Source organism: Oryza brachyantha, chromosome 5, assembly GCF_000231095.2.
Source record: "Oryza brachyantha chromosome 5, ObraRS2, whole genome shotgun sequence".
Classification (NCBI taxonomy): Eukaryota; Viridiplantae; Streptophyta; class Magnoliopsida; order Poales; family Poaceae; genus Oryza; species Oryza brachyantha.
The window spans coordinates 13,791,182-13,808,013 of record NC_023167.2 but is presented as its reverse complement, the minus strand read 5'-3'; the positions used below and the strand labels follow the sequence as shown (position 1 = coordinate 13,808,013).

The 16,832-nt window shown below is 39.4% G+C and overlaps 2 protein-coding genes across 3 annotated transcripts; both read right to left on the bottom strand.

Moving 5' to 3' along the window:
• Positions 1-476: 476 nt before the first annotated feature.
• Positions 477-7,383, bottom strand: LOC102716412 (protein PSK SIMULATOR 1-like). Of its 2 annotated transcripts, none has more exons than XM_015837656.2 (13): positions 7,278-7,383; positions 6,550-7,209; positions 5,081-5,406; positions 4,896-4,988; positions 4,725-4,815; positions 3,838-3,925; positions 3,344-3,441; positions 3,096-3,165; positions 2,125-2,228; positions 1,711-1,827; positions 1,508-1,584; positions 1,366-1,410; positions 477-1,285 (listed from the first exon to the last, which is right to left on the bottom strand). In XM_015837656.2, the coding sequence occupies exons 2-13, from the start codon at positions 6,853-6,855 to the stop codon at positions 772-774; spliced, it is 1,929 nt and encodes a 642-aa protein (XP_015693142.1). In that variant the 5' UTR covers positions 6,856-7,209; positions 7,278-7,383; the 3' UTR covers positions 477-771. The 2 variants fall into 2 exon arrangements, with proteins under 2 accessions (XP_015693142.1, XP_006654440.1); XM_006654377.3 differs by having other exon boundaries at positions 6,550-7,148.
• Positions 7,384-10,838: 3,455 nt separating this feature from the next.
• LOC102716131 lies at positions 10,839-14,202 on the bottom strand. The gene is made up of 5 exons (XM_006654376.3): positions 13,703-14,202; positions 12,590-13,042; positions 12,100-12,477; positions 11,950-12,017; positions 10,839-11,406 (listed from the first exon to the last, which is right to left on the bottom strand). The coding sequence occupies exons 1-5, from the start codon at positions 14,141-14,143 to the stop codon at positions 11,193-11,195; spliced, it is 1,554 nt and encodes a 517-aa protein (XP_006654439.2). The 5' UTR covers positions 14,144-14,202; the 3' UTR covers positions 10,839-11,192.
• Positions 14,203-16,832: the final 2,630 nt, after the last annotated feature.

Genomic DNA, 16,832 nt, shown 5'->3' with positions numbered 1-16,832 from the left:
TGGCAAATTTACAGCTGTCTCTTTACCAAAAGATGGCTAGACATTTCAGATGTCAATCCTCTTTACCATATGCTACAACAGACACATTTAGAAATTAATCACGGATGGAATCTATGAGTCCAACTAATGTATAAATTATATGTTGTCATGATAACATTCTTAATTACAAATCAACACAAACTATTAGAAATCTAAGCTAATTACTCTAAGCAATATGTACTCCCTCGTGTCAATAATATTTTGAGTTGGAAGAACTAATCCTAATATTCCGATGTCAGATATTTTTAACTTGATGGTGTTAAAACATTTATTAATACTTCCAATATAAAATATTTTTAACCGGACAGAGTAAAAACATTTAATATAGAGAGGTTATAGTCTTGAACGCGTGACTTAGTAGACTAGTGCAGTGTGAAATTTGTTCAGTGATGTGCAGTTTACTAGACAGGTTTACACCAGAATTGATCAGTCATGAATTTCCAGAACGCGTACAATCCTCTCTTGTTAAAAAAGAACAGACTTGCATTTCTTGTACAGGCAGAATCAACTAAACAAATATTCTGTACACCAGTTCCTCCTTTTCTTCAGTACAAGGTATATGATACAATTTGAGCTACCACTGGTTACTCGAAGCGCCAATAAATTAGCATACTGCTAGTTCTTCACCTCAGACGGGCGGCATTGCTGCAGTTTAACGCCAATTTTTGACGTCCTTGCTGGGGCTATGGTTTTCAGGATGACAGATGACTGCCCATTTTCAGGTATGATTCGTCACTGTTTTTTCAGATCATCAAGTCGGTCGATTAAGTCCAAAGCTTTGGTCCTATCAATCTGGAAGTCGATGACAGGAAGCATGGATGATCTCCGAACTAAAAGCAAGTCTTTCCTACTGCCACTGGTTGGAGAATGGCTGTTGCTCTTTATCAGTCTGATCTGTTTGCTATGTCTTGACTTTGTGTCAAACTCTTGACTTTTACTTATTCCAGGGACGAACTTCCTGAACTTAACATTCCTTAGCATATCCTTATCCTCTTGTGTGAGTATTGGCGATGAATTGTTTGATTTGTCTAGCGTCAAGGTGATACCCTTTTGTGTAGGTGAACGGACAGGAGACTTGATGGGAGACCTTATACCTCCATTGGCAGTTTTGGATTTACTGATGAGATGATGAAGCCATACAACAAGCTCAAGTATATGTCCATCAACCTTTTCCTTCTCAGCATGATATAGTGTTTCAATTCGGGTTAAGTCCATCTGCCCTGATGACTTGTAGTTCATCTCAGATCTGCATAAAACAATCAGATTGTCACTGAGAAATAGTAGTTTCTTCATTTTTATTAAAAACGTTTGTAGTCAGACACAAACCCTGTATTTGCCCACTCTCCAACCCAACCGAAGCCATGGTGAGCCCTGATGTGAACAGACAATCATACTCTCAGTAAGAAATGGAATTTTTTGGCAGATTTTAGTAATCAAGTCATAGGGGTGCAAGGATAGAATAGATTACTTTGTCGTGTTATTTGCGATAGGAACAAGCCATCGCAAAGTTTTCTCCATTTCAGCTTTGATCTGAGAAACTGTCAGCTGCAACCATTTAGCACCACCATGTGCTTGTGTTAGACATATATAACAAACAGATGGGACTGTAATTCACATATGTACACTCATAATAATAGCAATTTGCAAGTATTAACCTCCAGCCTAGCATACCTCTTCTTTGACTTCAAAGGATTGTAACTTTGAACGGAGGGCAGATTTGATAGTCTGCGGCAAACCTTGGTATAATGTATCCCTTGTAGTGGGAGGTATTGAACTTGATCGAGAAACCTGCAAGTTGATTGTTAGGATAATGTTGCCGACAAAAGTCCAGGCAATAACCATAGATGAGCTCACATAAATGGTTGAGAATTTGATAATTAAAATTGCCACTGATTTCTTTCTTAAGGAAACTACAACTGATTATGATCATCATAAAAGTAATGCTCAATTTCGCTAACAGAATAGTCAACCATTCAAGAGACAACATGTATATTTGCATCGGTAAGTCATGACATGGTTAATGCAATTTATCTTCTAGATGAAAAGGTGGTAATTAAGATGATCAGTAGATTTTTGTGTACTTACAAGAGTATCAATCTGATTGATGATATTTGCATAATGCAATGCAAGGCCTGCAGGTCCCAATCTATTGTGTTGTTTACCACCTGGTTCTTGTGGCTCTTCACTGTCTGCAGTCAGATATGGTAGCATGAGCCTCTAGATCATTTTCACAAAAAAAAAAATGGCAGTATGTAATAAATTATTATTAAAATTATAAAGCCTATTGAGAATAACAAGTAGTCTCTTCAGTTACACACCAAGGTGCAGAATTTAGACTAGCAGGAAGAGAAAGGACTGCTGTTTGTGCATGCATGTTACAAAGGCATTTTTTCACCCAAGTTCCTGTGGAGTTCATGGGAATGATTGCCTTGCTGGCAATGAAGGTATATATGAAAAAAGTTCTGGATAACATATTGTTGAGTACTACTACAGTTTTAGCGGATCATCTCATGGTCTATCATGCTGAATGTCACAGTTTCAGTTCTAGAGAAGTGGAGATCGTATGAATGGCATTTTATGTTCATTGCTGTTGTGCATTTAGCTTAAACAAGTTTAGAGTATGGTATGACTTCACTAACAGGATGAAAGAACAAGATAATCATAAGTTTCCTAGGTTAGGGGTTCAAAAGTAGCTAGCTCTATAAAACTTTCGTGGCATGAATTTTGTGTTCCAGACAGTACTGGTGACTGATAATGATGTCCATAAAATGATTATTCAATCTTCAATTGCCATAATAAACACAATCAAATTAAGGTTTTAGTTTCACCTTCTACAGTTTTTTGGTGGATCAAGCGGAAAACTTACAGGAATGATAGAGCTAAAAAAAAGTACATAAAATACATTCTTGTAGCATAGATGGGGTATGTCTATTATGACAATTCAAATGTATTATTCTTAAAAGCATCAAATCCGTAAACACTATTAGTCAACAACAGTTAAAAATGAGCTAACAGCAACATATTTCCATGCAAGAAAGCCACCATAAAGATTATACCAGCAAGGCCAAAGGCATTATTAATCTCCAAATGTAAGAAGTGAACAATGTCGACAAGTTTTTCCATCACCTGGGGAAAAAGCATAATATTTTTCAGAGCTTGAAGAATGCTATGATAGAAGGTCATGTGCATAGTGTGGTTATTGTGTTGAACCATTTAGTGGTGATTCAAAACCTATGCCTTCCTTGAACCAGCATTGGTAATATAATAAAATATTATACACACACACAAAGCAACTGCTACAAACCTCTTCCAAATTCTTGGACCAAAGTGATCTCTTTTTCAGACCTTTGACATGCTTAGTTTGACTCTTGACATCCTGCTTTAGCATATGCAGACTATCACCTGAAAATGAAAGGAAATTTCTTAGTACATTAGAAACAAAAGTCAAAATATCATCAGCCATCTGTACATATTGATTAAGAAATAAATTAATTAATTTCTACAATACTTACAAATCCTTGACATGCATCATAAGTTATATTATTAACTCTTATTCATCAAAAAGAACGAGAAAAGGACAACCATGGGAATAATATTTCAAGGAAGGGAATAGTGATAGTTCAATGTATAACATAAAAACTACTGAACTAGAAAATGGCAACTGCCTATTCACTAATCAGAACTGTTGAAGTAAAGCATAAATACAGAGCTGAGTACTTCATATGACACAAAGTTGTTTACAGTACAATCAGGCCAGATGGGTTAAATACAGTTTCATAAAAACACAAACAAACTGACCTCTTGAACTCAAACCATCCAGTTCTTGCTGTCTACGACGACAATCTTGTTCAAATCTATCCAAAGTATGCAATTCATGATATAATTCCTAAGGGGGGAAAGAAGGAAAGAGAATTAAAGTCAATATGTGAATCTATAAACAGAAGCCTGAAATAACATGAATCAGTTCAATCTTATCAAGGATGTTAGGATCCAAATAAAATTATACTACTGCCTCTGCTTCGGTGTTTCCAACATCAACAGTTCAAAATAACCATGTTTGTTACCTTTGCTAATTATATGTTAATATGCCATATTAAGGATATGATGCTATTGAAATAATATGATGACAAATCAATCAGTATCAATTTTCACATGATATGACTAAATGGATTTATGTATATCATTGGTTAAAGTTTAAAAAACACTGACTGCGCACATTCTAGGATGTCAAATAAGAAAAAAAATATAGATACTACAATTGGGCGCTAATTTCCACCATAATGTGCTGTTGCATAAGTCAGAAATTATTCAATATGGCATGTATTTTTCATGATGGATATAGCTGTACTGAGTTGATGGCAAAACCAAAATAGTTTCTTCATGCATTCCAAGATGAATGGCACATATTATCAGAGGTAGTATATTGCATAGTTACTGGCGTACTGGCACTAACAGTAGAATACCAAAACTTGTTACAAAACTCTTATGGGAAAAAAATAAAGTGTTAACACTGGAAATACCCACAGAGTCTTGGTTGAAAAAAAGAAAGTTGGCAGAGAATGCTATAAAATTGTTTTTTTAACTCTAGAGGTGCAGAGTTTTTTAAACTTCAGAGTTGCAAAATTAAATTAAGGAAGCCACATGTAAACATTTATAATCTTGCAAATAGTTTTGTCAATTCTTACAGCTGTATATTGCACGCAAACAATCAATTGCTGCATCACTGACTCTGCATCTTCTTTCAAGCGATGCTGAGGAATTCGTTCCGATGACAATCTAAAATAATCAATACAAAATATAGATTAGTGCCCTGGCATGACCCTTCATTAAATACAAGAGCAGAGATCAAACTGCACTTTTCAAAGTAACGATCCAAGCTGTGCCATTGAGGATTCTTGCAACGATTTCCAAATCGAATAACTTCTTTTGAGAAGATTTCTAACTCCTCCCTGTTAGAACCAAACAATTAAGATACAAGATTTTTTTAACAAAAGGTTGTGGTACAGTAACCTGAACACATATCTATTAGGAAATATTTAACCTTTTGTCGGCTGCTGCAATCTTGAGTAATTCATCCATATCTTTGGATATAAGGTGTTGAACGCTTTCTGAATGAAGCACCACCTCTTTGAGGTGCTTTATGTTGGCCTTGGAGAGCGCTCGCATAAGATTGGAACCTTTAACGATAGTATTTGCCACCTCGAAAGCCAAAATAGATATTTTGTTTCCTTTTGCTGCAGAGCCTGATATAAAACTACTACTAGTATTTAAATTTGTCATGCTACTACCAAGTGTATCTAGAACCTCCACTGCTTTCTCAAACCCAACAGTACCAGCCCTTCCTAAAAGTGAGCTCACTTCTGAAACCTGTTTCAATTGCCAAGTTACCGTTAAGAATAATAGATAAGGAATAGTTTGTCAAATTACATAAAGGAAAACATAGAGACCTTTGTAGAAAGAATGGGATCATTAAAACTACATCCTTTCTGGATATCATACAAGAATATTGTGAAAACTGGATTGTTTTCATTGAAACATATGTACTGATGTACACTAGAAAAGTGAATCCCAATATCAAATATGGTCAAAAAGTAAAACAGTTTTGGATTGCCCATACAAATCAATTCTGAACCGGACAGTGTTGGAAGGATGAGCAGATTCTCATGAAGTGATTTATGTAGTTATTGGGTTTACTGTATGAGATGGCATGAGATTGTTTTGGGTATATACTGAGATGGTGTTTAGCTTATTGAGATCTTTCGATGGTTCTAATGAAAATTGCAACTAATTGCCAGTAATTACCACTAGTCACAATTCACAACCAAAGTAATTATTTCTAGTAACTGGAAACTATCATCAACAACACTTAATTCAATTACCACAGACAAATACTGAAACACCAAGTGTCCAAGTTACCAAAGTTTTCTTTGCCCATTAAGTGGTTGTTTCAAACTTAGACTTACTGTGTAATTTGTTATCATAACACTCAACAGGAGGAAGTTAAATGGTATCCTAGGTTGCACAACCCATACCATAGAGTTATAGGTATATATCTTTAATCAAAGTAAAGTGAGCGCGCCAGCAATAATCACTACAATATACTTATATCCATGCTAATGGAGTAGAAGCAACTGAGTACACAAACTAGTATTAAGGAATAGGGTTCAGAAACACATGGATGCCCCCAGTTTTTTTGTGAGGTGCTAACTAGTAGTATATCTACAATTAGTTTCCAAGAAACATTCAGCCAACCAATTTTTCCTGAACAGGTATTCCAACTTCAAAAGGAGGTGTAAGGGGATAAAAAAATAGTCAAAGCATAGTTATATACCAACTGAATGATAATAATCATGTGGATCTCTCTATAACAGCACAGGAACAGCAAATATGACTGCAACCTAACAAACTAAGGGCTGTAGAATCACTTGAACAACTGGCAGTTAACGAAATGTGCTACATTGTCGACTAATTCATCATAAGTTAAATCGGTGGGCATGAGAATCATCCAACCTTTGCAGCACTGGCCTTATTCTTGCCCAAACCAACCTTCTGCGACAGAGTCCGGGCCAGTTGTGGTGTCCTAGATCCTGCCTGACCAGCATCTGCACCATTGTAAGCAAGCCCAGGAACAACGCTCTCAAAGAAAGCAAAAGACTGCTGCTGATCTTCCAGCCGCTTCACCGTGGCCTCTTCGGACACGGGCAGCTTAGCACCCTTTATCACAGCAGGCTCAGGATCAACTATCTGGTCCCGAACAAGCGTGGTGTCACTCGGAGACTTGTCTACCGCTGAAACCCTTGAGCAGAGGCCTCCCATCCCCTCCCTTCACAATAATCCTGATCCCCACCTTGTTCTAACCAAAATTTTCACCTTCTGTGCACCAAAGTATACAAAAGAACTGTCTTCACGCCCTATTTACAGAAAACTATATAATCCCATTCCACAATCTTCCAGGATTCCCTAATCACAACCTGCAAGAACCACCCCCAAAGGACTCTTTAAGTCCTCCAAACAAAGACCCAAATCAACCACACCCCAACCGAATCAGGTCAGCACGAGGGTTTCCACGCAGAGAGGTCCCAGCAACTCCAATCCATGAAACCAGCAACCTGCAGAAGCCAAAGGGAGCCGCGGGCGGGGCAAGTCAGTACGTCGGACCCAATTTCTAATCTGCAAAAACACAGGAAAAAATGAAAATTTTCCCTGGAATTCAAGAGGCAAAGGCAGCAGCCACGCACCTGGCGCAGATCGATCGGGGATTGCGCGAATCGGGAGGCAGGAAAGATTGCGCCTTTTGGGTGGATTTGGGAATGAATGGGAAGGAAGAGGGAGCAAGTAGCAGAGTCTACTCCACCGGGAGCAGCGAGCGCAGCAAAGTCAAGCTGGTATAATGCTACTGCCACCCGAACACCAAGTACACGCAAACTGGAGCTGTCAACGAGCCGAGCTCGAGTCAGCTGAGCAAGGCTTCGGCTCGGCACAGACTCGAGCCTAGCTTGAGCTTTCAGGTGAGCTCGACCTTGGCTCGTTGAAGCTCGCCAGCTCGGTTTTTCTTTTTATTTTGTTGTTGACAAAATTACAAAGGCTACCTTGTAAATTAGCTTATGAGGTTTTAGTTAAGTAAATATTTTTTTCGTGAAGATTTTACAAAAGGCCAGGTTTTAGGTACATGTTATGCTAAGCCATAAATATTGCAATAAGTATGAAGAAAACCAGGTTTTACGATAAATTGTTCCGTGTTGATATATTCATGCATAACGATCATAAATATGAGAAATTGGTCTGTTTAGATATGCGTATGTTTTTTTTCAAATGTGCAACGTGAGAGTGAGAGTGAGAGTGCCCAGCAGGAACATAGGAGGGATGTGTAGTTTGAGCTTTAATAACAGGAACTCAAAAGGTAAAGTTTAAAATTCGACTTCTAATTACAGCCGATAAGATAGAAAGCAGGCGAAAGAGTCGGACTTTACTCCTAAGCATGAGCGGTTAGTAGATAGCTTTTCTATTCTCAAATATCCAACTACTCATCAGATGCTTTTCCAAAACCTCCAACTTCCCAAATAAAACCTAAATATCATCACATGCCTCTCTCCTTGTTTAGGAGAATGATCTTTCTCTTGGAGGGTAGAACCCGGCGTGGATGAGAGCAGGCAATGCGGGTCAAACGGTTTTTTTAAAAAAATCAAACAATATATTTATAAACAATAAATAATTTATAAGCAAATTTTTATATACATGTTCTTAATGATATAAAAGTAATAGCTAAAAAATACTACGATGAAAAAATCTTAAAATTAATTCTAAATCTAATATTAAAAATTTGACTCTGACTTATAAATATAAGTAAAAAGATGAAAGACTTAATTGACACATGGCTGCGCACGAGATGGCACTGAAGAACAATCAACGATTGGCCACCGCTGAGTCAAATTGCCATATCCCGAATGTACTTATTCCATGGAGTATTGCTCTGGAAACCTCATTAAAAAGGGAATTAAAGAGGACATGTTCTGATCGACCCACTCACCCACATGCCTACTCAACAGCCGCCTTCCCTAAAACAAACATGATTAGACAAGTATAATAGCAGGTTATAAACTGACTATATGCTTATGTGGAGGAAAGAGTAGATAAGAGAGAGTATAAGTAGGCCGTTAAGAGAGAGTATAAGCAGGCCGTTAGCTTGTAGCTAGTTTGGTCACAGGAACCAAGAAACTCTGTGAGAGTGATATGTGGGTCCTGCATTAATAATAAAGAGCTAACTAGTATATGTGTGGGCTAAAAGAAGATTTTAAGAAAACTTATAACCAGCTTGTTGGCTATATTAATAGTCTTGCTCTTAGCACGTACCACTGCGTTTAATCAATCAGCTCGAAAACACGGAGACGAAAACGTGATGCATGGTGATGCAGAGAAGACCATAGTGCAGACCAACCTAGGAACATTATTGTGCAGAAGAAGAGATCTCGAGGCAGAGTCAGAGTCACCCTCTTTTGCGTTCCTCCAACCTAAAGGTAGAAAAGCAGTAAACATCGTGGAAGAATATTCACCTTTCGAGGAGAAAAATAAAAGTTGCAAAACTAGTTTACGTTGACCGGCTTATCAATGTTCTTATTGGAGTATATGTATTTTCATTAGGTTTTATTGGTAGCGCATACGCTTCAATATGGTATTATGGTATTAGAAATAGAAGTCTCGAGTTTTATTTCATGCTTAGGATTTAAGGGGTTTTATATGAGAAGTTTTAAAGTATAAATAAATAACACGCAATTGTTAATTAGTTTAAGGGAGTGATTGACAAACGACATATTCACAAATAAAATATAATCGATGAATAAAACTTTTATATACGTGTTTTTAACGATCTAAATATCAATGATGAAAAATAAGTTCCAAGCACATGGCCATTCTCTCCTTTTCTCGTTCTCCTTTTTCCTATTGCAACTGGAGCTTTTGCCACCGAACGAGCCCACCAATCGCCGCCACTTCGTTAGGTGATGAATCGAGTCCAAGACATCCAGTGTTCATGTCCAAATCAGCTATAAACTGCATTTGCCAGGACGATGGGATAATTGGATTAGCGTAGACGAAGGGAATGACGGCATCGAATTCTGGCCGATGCCGTTGCCGTTGCCGTGTTTTGGGGGTTTTGGCCGGTCGTTTAAGTTTTCTCCGGCTGCCTTTTCTTCTACCGGCTCTCTTGAACGGACATGGAGGAGGAGGAAGGGCGTCACCATTTTCTGTACGTTTGCAAGTACGACCAGCCGCCGAAACCAAAGTAAAGATGTCTCTGGGTAACACAGACATTTGCCTAACACGATGTGCAAGCTTTTGCTATGTAGTACCCCCGTGGAACAGGGTATTGGGCTCCATTCGGCAACGCATGGAAGGAGAAAATCTCTCAAGTCCGGCGCACGCTTTCCAACAGCTAAATGATTGTTTTTTAAAAAAAATTATCTAAATTAATTTTAAGGAATTATTTGGTTTTAGAGGAATTTCAGTTCACATTGATCCATAATATTTTTTCAAGATATTTGAACGGATAAAAACTTTTATATATTTCTTTCTGCAACTCGTAGGAAAGAAAAATTTTATTCCTACCAACCAAATGGTTTTATAGGAATTAATCCTTAGAATCCAAATCATATGTTTTCCTCCACCCAAATAGGCCCTAAAAATTATATTAATTTATTTCAAATTTGCAACCGTCAATGCTCCTCTATTTTTTTTATTATGAAATGATTTGACCTACCTAGTGGATTAATTTTAATGAATACGTATTATGTTTCATATATGCCATATGAAACTAGAGATAACCATAACACCTTGTAATAAGAAATGAAGGTAAAATTCAGACACGGATTAGTTGAACTTTAAGGCACTTAAACTTTGTTTGTAATAACCTCCAACCCAAGTACTGTAAAATGGCTGATTATGTCTTTGGGAGTCAATGCAATCTTTTAGGATGGCCCAAATGTTCTCTAGGTGAGAGGCCTTCCCAAATTGGGTGGTAGCCCATGCAACAACTCTTACTCTACCTACCACCAATGTTTTTTCCAACACCACCGCTTTCTCATTATACTTCTAACCAAAATTATTTAAATTTTTAACTTTAATTTTATGGTTGATTCTAATATATTTTCACCAAAGTTTATTTTCCAGTCTTAACTTTTAGATCAATAAGAATACATATATAGAAAATTTATTCACAAATTAGTTTTTATTTGTAAATATATCGTTCAGCATTTTCCATAAAAGAGCCGAACAATCACCTCCCCAAATGTTAAACAAACGCCACTGATCCGCATGAAAAAAAACGCATGATCATCATGGCAACCTTGATGAAGCAGTAAAACAAGTACTGGAGAATATTCTCAGATGTCAAGAGTTCCGGACCATCTCAACAGAATCTAGTCAGCAACCAACAAAACGATACAAATACTGGTCCTCACCAGAACTCACATAGACGGAAGCTGACGCTACTACAAAACATGAAAACCCCCGAAAGACGATCATTTACAAAATGGAGATGCGGAGGAGACTATTTTACATCAGTGGCTAGCATACCTAGGTTTTAACTCAACGCATAGGGCATTTACAAGGTCAGTAGGCGTGCGTTTGTGAGATCCTAATTTCATTTTGGAGCTGAAATCCTATGTTGAGAGATAGGATGACATGGCTCTTCTGAAGTCCAGATTCATAGCAGATCCTGAGAAAGGGCTTCTTCCATCAGGAACCCACAATCCACCTTTGGGAGGAAGCATAATCTGTGGATTAGTACGGTTCTTGCCAGTGCTTGTTTGTTCAGATGGAGCTTCCTTCTTTTTCTTCACAAATTCAAAGAATTCTGCAACTTGCTGAGCGTATCTGTGTAGGAAAAAGATACAATGAGAATGCTGATTTGCAGACGAATATACAAGGTCTTACACTACTACCTGTTGATGTTGACATCCAACAAATGATAACTAAAACTGCATTAGCAGGGTCAAAGCAAAGCTTTATAATAACATAAAAAAGCACGGTTTTTTTATTTTTTAAACATTTTTAATAAATAATTTTATTTCTAAAACTCCAAGGTAAATATTTTCACCATCTAAACCTTTTTGCCAGGCCACGCCACCCTACCTAATGTGGCAAGACAACGCTACCATATTGAGTTGTTGGCGTGGCAACCCTGGCACGCCATTCAGCTTGACATGACAGCCCTTTATGCCACACCAGGAGGGGTGACATAGTCAAAATGGTTCAGATGATGAAAATATTTAACTAGGAGGTGTAGTAATAAAATTATTTATTAAAAGGTTAAAGAAATTAAAAATTCACAAGCACCAGGGCCTTCGGAACCAAGTAATTTGAAGTAAATTCAATGCTATGGACAGCAGTTATGATAGTGAAGACTTGCAAACTTACTGCCGTTTAGCTTCTATATCTTTGTTGAAATCAATGTCAGGTTCACAATCCAAGACCAGAGCAGGGACCTATATAGCAAAAGGCACACCTATGTAAGTACTATGCTTAGTATTGGAGCTTTGCAAGCAAGCTAAGGTCGGGGAAATATACCTTCTGGATGCTCGAATGCATGTGATCTCCTTCCAAGTAAAAGACACGATCCCGAATCGCTGGAGGCAAGGAACCTTCCATATGCATAGGGAGCTGACTGACAGATAATAGACCATTACCTCCTCCTTTCGAAGGAAGCAACCAACTCTCATGTTTCTCATGCAAACCTTGCAAATAGTCAAGAGTAACACCACCTTCCTCTGCTCTTTTCCGGAGCATCATTCTTTTGTGGCAAGTATCTGGGCTAGCTCTTAGATAGATAAATCCATCAGGGATAAGACCTGGGAGTGATGACACAACAGGATCAAACCACGAGTCATAAATGCTGATCTCCATCTCATTCATCCAGTTAGCTTCATGAACAGCACGAACAAATACCTGATGAATAACAAAATAAGAGTTTAGCCACATAAAAGATAACTGTGACACAAGGCAACTGCAGTGTTCTGTTCAGTTGCTGCACTAGCATTTGCATGTAAGATAGACTTACCATCCTATCACTGAAAACACTTCTTTCCATTAGTCTGAGAGGTTTGATTCCACCTGACGATTCCCTTTCTTGCATGACCCTTGTCACAAACACATAATTTTGGAAAGTATAGGCATACCTATGTGGCTCAGCATAGAAAGCATCCAATATATTGAAATGGTCAGGGCCAACATCCTGCCACTTAGCAACAGGTTCAGGCACTATTTCTACAAGATCACGCAGTTCAATGGTCTCATTAGCTATTCTTTGGAGAAAGGTAGACTTCCCAACACTAATATTCCCTTCCACGCAAAAGGTGAGCCTCTTTTTCTGCTTAGATGAGTCTGAATCCTTCAGCTCCTCGTCAACGCTTTCTTTAATAAAAGAAGTTATACTTTCAGCATGGTTCTTATGAATGATGCCAACCGAGCTCTGTAAAAACTCAACCATCTTCTCGCTATACTTGCCAAAGAACTGCATGCACAAGGGAAAAATGGGTCAGGAAAGATACTATGGAGTTTTTTTTCTTTTTGCAGGGAGTATAAAGTTAATTTGGGATATTTGTATCGTCAATCCATAGTTACGATTTTCTGCAAATAAGCCCAGAAAATAAATCTCCGGGGTTACTGCATCTATCGCAAATTTAATACCATATAGATGTAGATCAACTAGAGCATAACTGGAGGACACGGTCAGACCAAATGAGCAGCATGCATAGGAAATTCAAGAACGGTATATAGGAAACAATAACAATTTTAACTCTCACTGAAAATACTAGTGATGCTATGGCAGAATAAACAGGAATATAGTAAGATTCTTTTTTTTTCACGTTATACGGGAAAAGGTAAGACAAAAGGCTAAACGAACTTATTGTTCACAGCGCAAGCATTTTACGGGAGCTATCAACACAAATGTACCCCTTTTAGGAGTGCATACAGCTGCGCAAGTTTATTGAGTTCCGCGTTTGCATACACAAACTCAAATGCTAGACCTGGTGCATTACAGCCGAGTGACGTTTATGCAGAATAACCAAACAACAGCAACAAATCATAGCACTCACATTCAAGGCGCCAAATTTGAAACCTGTTGGATAGAACAGACCAATGCTGTACATACTGCCCGCAAAGCACGCACCTTATCCCGATAGAGCTGCTTAAGCTGCGCGACGCCCTCGAATCCGTTGTCCACGAGCTTCCTCTGGTTGCGTGGCCCAACCCCGGGAATGGAGAGCAGCTCCCCGCTCCCCACCGCCGCCACTGCTGCGGCGGCGGCGCTCCCGCCGGCCCTGAGCCTCCTCTCCGCCGCCCGGCCCCTCCGCTTATCCTCCTCCCCCTCCTCATCCTCGCTATCCCCCTCCAACCTACGCCTCGCGGCCTCCACGGAGAACGCCATCCCCCGCTGCGCCGCTCCCCCGCCGCAGCGGAGCCACCGGGGCGGGCGGCGCGTGGCGAGGAGCGCGGGGGAGCCGAGGCGGAGCGCCGGGATGGAGACCATGGAGGAGGAGGAGGAGGGGACGAGGAGCAGCGGCGCGTCAATGATGGTGGCCGGGAGGAGGAGGAGGGGGAGCCTGTGCATCTACGGCGGCGGCGGCGGAGGCGGGGGTCATCTAGGGTTTGGAGGTGGAGTGGGCGGGGTGGAGGGGGTTTTGGGGTTATCCTTCCGCCTCGCGAGCTGCGTCGGGAAGCGGGAGCGGGAGGAGGAGGGCGGGCGGGGGAGGCAGCGGTGCACGGGCTTGCGACAGGTGGGTCCCCTCGCGATCGTGGACCACGGAGTACGGGCCGTCGGATTGTTTTACTACGCCTTCTTTTTTCTCGCCCGGAAGCATGGGCTTGTCGCTGGATTGGCGCAAGGGGCGCCGCGCCCCGGTTTCAGGAGGGCGTCGGTCTGATCGGTAGTAAGGGATGGCAATGGCCCCGATACCCCGACGGGTATTTGTTCTATTAGAGGATAGGTATGAAATTATATCTCTTTGCGGGTATTAAAATGAATAAAAATCCATCCCCAACGGGTGTAGAGATGTTCTATATATACCGTCTCCGTTACCCGTCGGGTAACCCATTTATTTTAGTAGTATATTAAAATGGGCCCAAATATGTCTATCAACTAATTTGGCCCAATAGGCCATATCCCAAATTGCAAACCCTAGGACCACGTGCCTCAGTCCTCTCCTCACACGTACCTCGCAGCCGCACAGAGAGACGTAGTTGCCGCCGCCATCGCGCCGCAGCCATCGCCGTGCGAGAGACACAGCCTCGCATTCGCGCGGTCGCGCCGCAGCTGCCCTCGCGCGGTCGCGCGCGCACTCGCCTGCTCGCGCGCTGCCACCGCACTCACCTGCTCGCCGTCACGCAAGCTGCTGTCGCGCACGCCGTTGCCTCACTCGGTCGGGCTTGCGTCCTCTCGACCTCCGCTCCACAGACGCCGCCGCTGCACTCGTATAGTCCCACCTCCCGACCTTCACTCCATTGCCGCCTCCCCTACCGCGAGTCGCCGGCGTCCCAGTCTCAATCTATCGCCTCTTGTCTTCTCACCTATCGACTCTTCTCCGTCTCATTTCTTGAATCTGAAAGTCTGATGTGATTGCTAAACTGGTGATATGTTAGTCAAATTAGTCACTGCCTCATTGAACCTGTATGGTTGTATTACAACTATTTGATCTATTAATATATGTTTGGAGAGTGGACACTTTGATCCATCCTTTATTTTGGTGAATATGATTTCATCTAATATTTTGGCTTTGCATCATAAATTGCATATTTAATTACACACTATTGAATGTTCAGTATATACTGTATTACTGTCATCCATGTACATTGCAATCGGGTGTGTACTCGGGTACGGGTTACCCGTCGGGTTTGATTTACTCCGGGCGGGGACGGGGAAAATCTATACCTGCGACAGTTAACGGGAATGGGTGTGGGCCAATAATATTTACACGGGTTGATAACGTTCTTTAAATACCTGACGGGTATATATCCGTTGCCATCCCTATGTATGTTATAGCAAGTTTAAGGGGTTGTTTGGTACTTTGGTTGATGTCTAGCCTTACCATAACTAAGTCTAGGTTAAGTTATGGTATGTGCTGAAAATATTGCTAAGAAATATGTAGTAACAAACAAGTATGGCAATGTTAGCACTAGTTTTGTGAATATAATGGGTTGGGCCTACTGTTAAGAAAGTGTGGCATGATAAAGTTGTGGCGTCGAAACAAGTACACGCCTAAGGAACGGTGACATGACAACAGTGTGGCGTGGTAAAGTGAAGTAATAAACCAAACACGTATAATACTATCTCTGTTTTATCTAATTGACGTTGTTAAATTTTGTATATATATTCGATTGTTCATCTTATTAAATTTTTTATTAAAAATATAAATTACAATATATTTTTTAATACTATGAGTGGTCAAACATAGAACTAAAAGTCAATAGTGTTTAATAAAAAGTGACGGGAGTATTAAAACTAACTTACTACCTATAAGTTTATATCAGAGCCAACACATGTAATAGTTTGGCTATAGAGTTGACTATAATTTTCATCTCATATTTTTTTCTCTCATATTTGCATTTAGTGTATTTTTATTGGAGTGCGTATATAGCTAGTTCTTGCATGAAAGTGAATCACACTTTTTTTTATTCTCTCTTTCCTTTACAGTAGCTTATAATCTACTATTATACTTACTCGAGGAGCATAAAAGTGTTGGTGTTCGTATCCTTCCTCCAGTTTGATAATTATGATCATTTTGGATAAGGCTAAATTTAAAGTTTTAAAATTTTGATTGTTAATAATTTTAAACATATTTATTTGAAGATACAAAGTGTGTAGATAAGTCTTAAAAGTCCTTTAATAAAAATAAAAAACAACTATTTATTACATATAAGAGAAAATTATAGTCAAAGATAGGTTTTGGAGACCATACCATTGTCTAAAATGACAAGAATTATCGCATTGAAGTGAGTATTGAGTTATCTTTACACATATTTCAAGGTATATGACAAATAATATATTTTCAAGTGAAAAATAATTTAAAATAAAATTTTTTTATACATGTTCTTAGTGATCTAAAAGTTAAGACTAAAAAACAAAGTATGACGGAAAACTCCAAAATCAACTTTAAATTTAAGGATAAAATGTAAATTTTGGCTTACAAGCAAAAATGAATAAATAAAGATGTATACGTATTACGCCATCCATTTTATAATGCAAAAATTTTCTAGCATTTTCTATTATTCATATGAATGCTAATAAATCTAGAAATATATAT

Coding starts and splice junctions, on each gene's coding strand:
- LOC102716412 (XM_015837656.2), bottom strand. CDS start 6,855: ATGGGAGGCCTCTGCTCAAGGGTTTCAGCGGTAGACAAGTCTCCGAGT. Junction 5,407..6,549: donor ATAAGGCCAGTGCTGCAAAG/GTTGGATGATTC, acceptor CAATTGAAACAG/GTTTCAGAAGTGAGCTCACT. Junction 2,229..3,095: donor TAATGCCTTTGGCCTTGCTG/GTATAATCTTTA, acceptor ATCTGACTGCAG/ACAGTGAAGAGCCACAAGAA.
- LOC102716131 (XM_006654376.3), bottom strand. CDS start 14,143: ATGCACAGGCTCCCCCTCCTCCTCCTCCCGGCCACCATCATTGACGCG. Junction 13,043..13,702: donor AGCAGCTCTATCGGGATAAG/GTGCGTGCTTTG, acceptor TTGTGCATGCAG/TTCTTTGGCAAGTATAGCGA. Junction 12,018..12,099: donor TGCATTCGAGCATCCAGAAG/GTATATTTCCCC, acceptor TTTGCTATATAG/GTCCCTGCTCTGGTCTTGGA.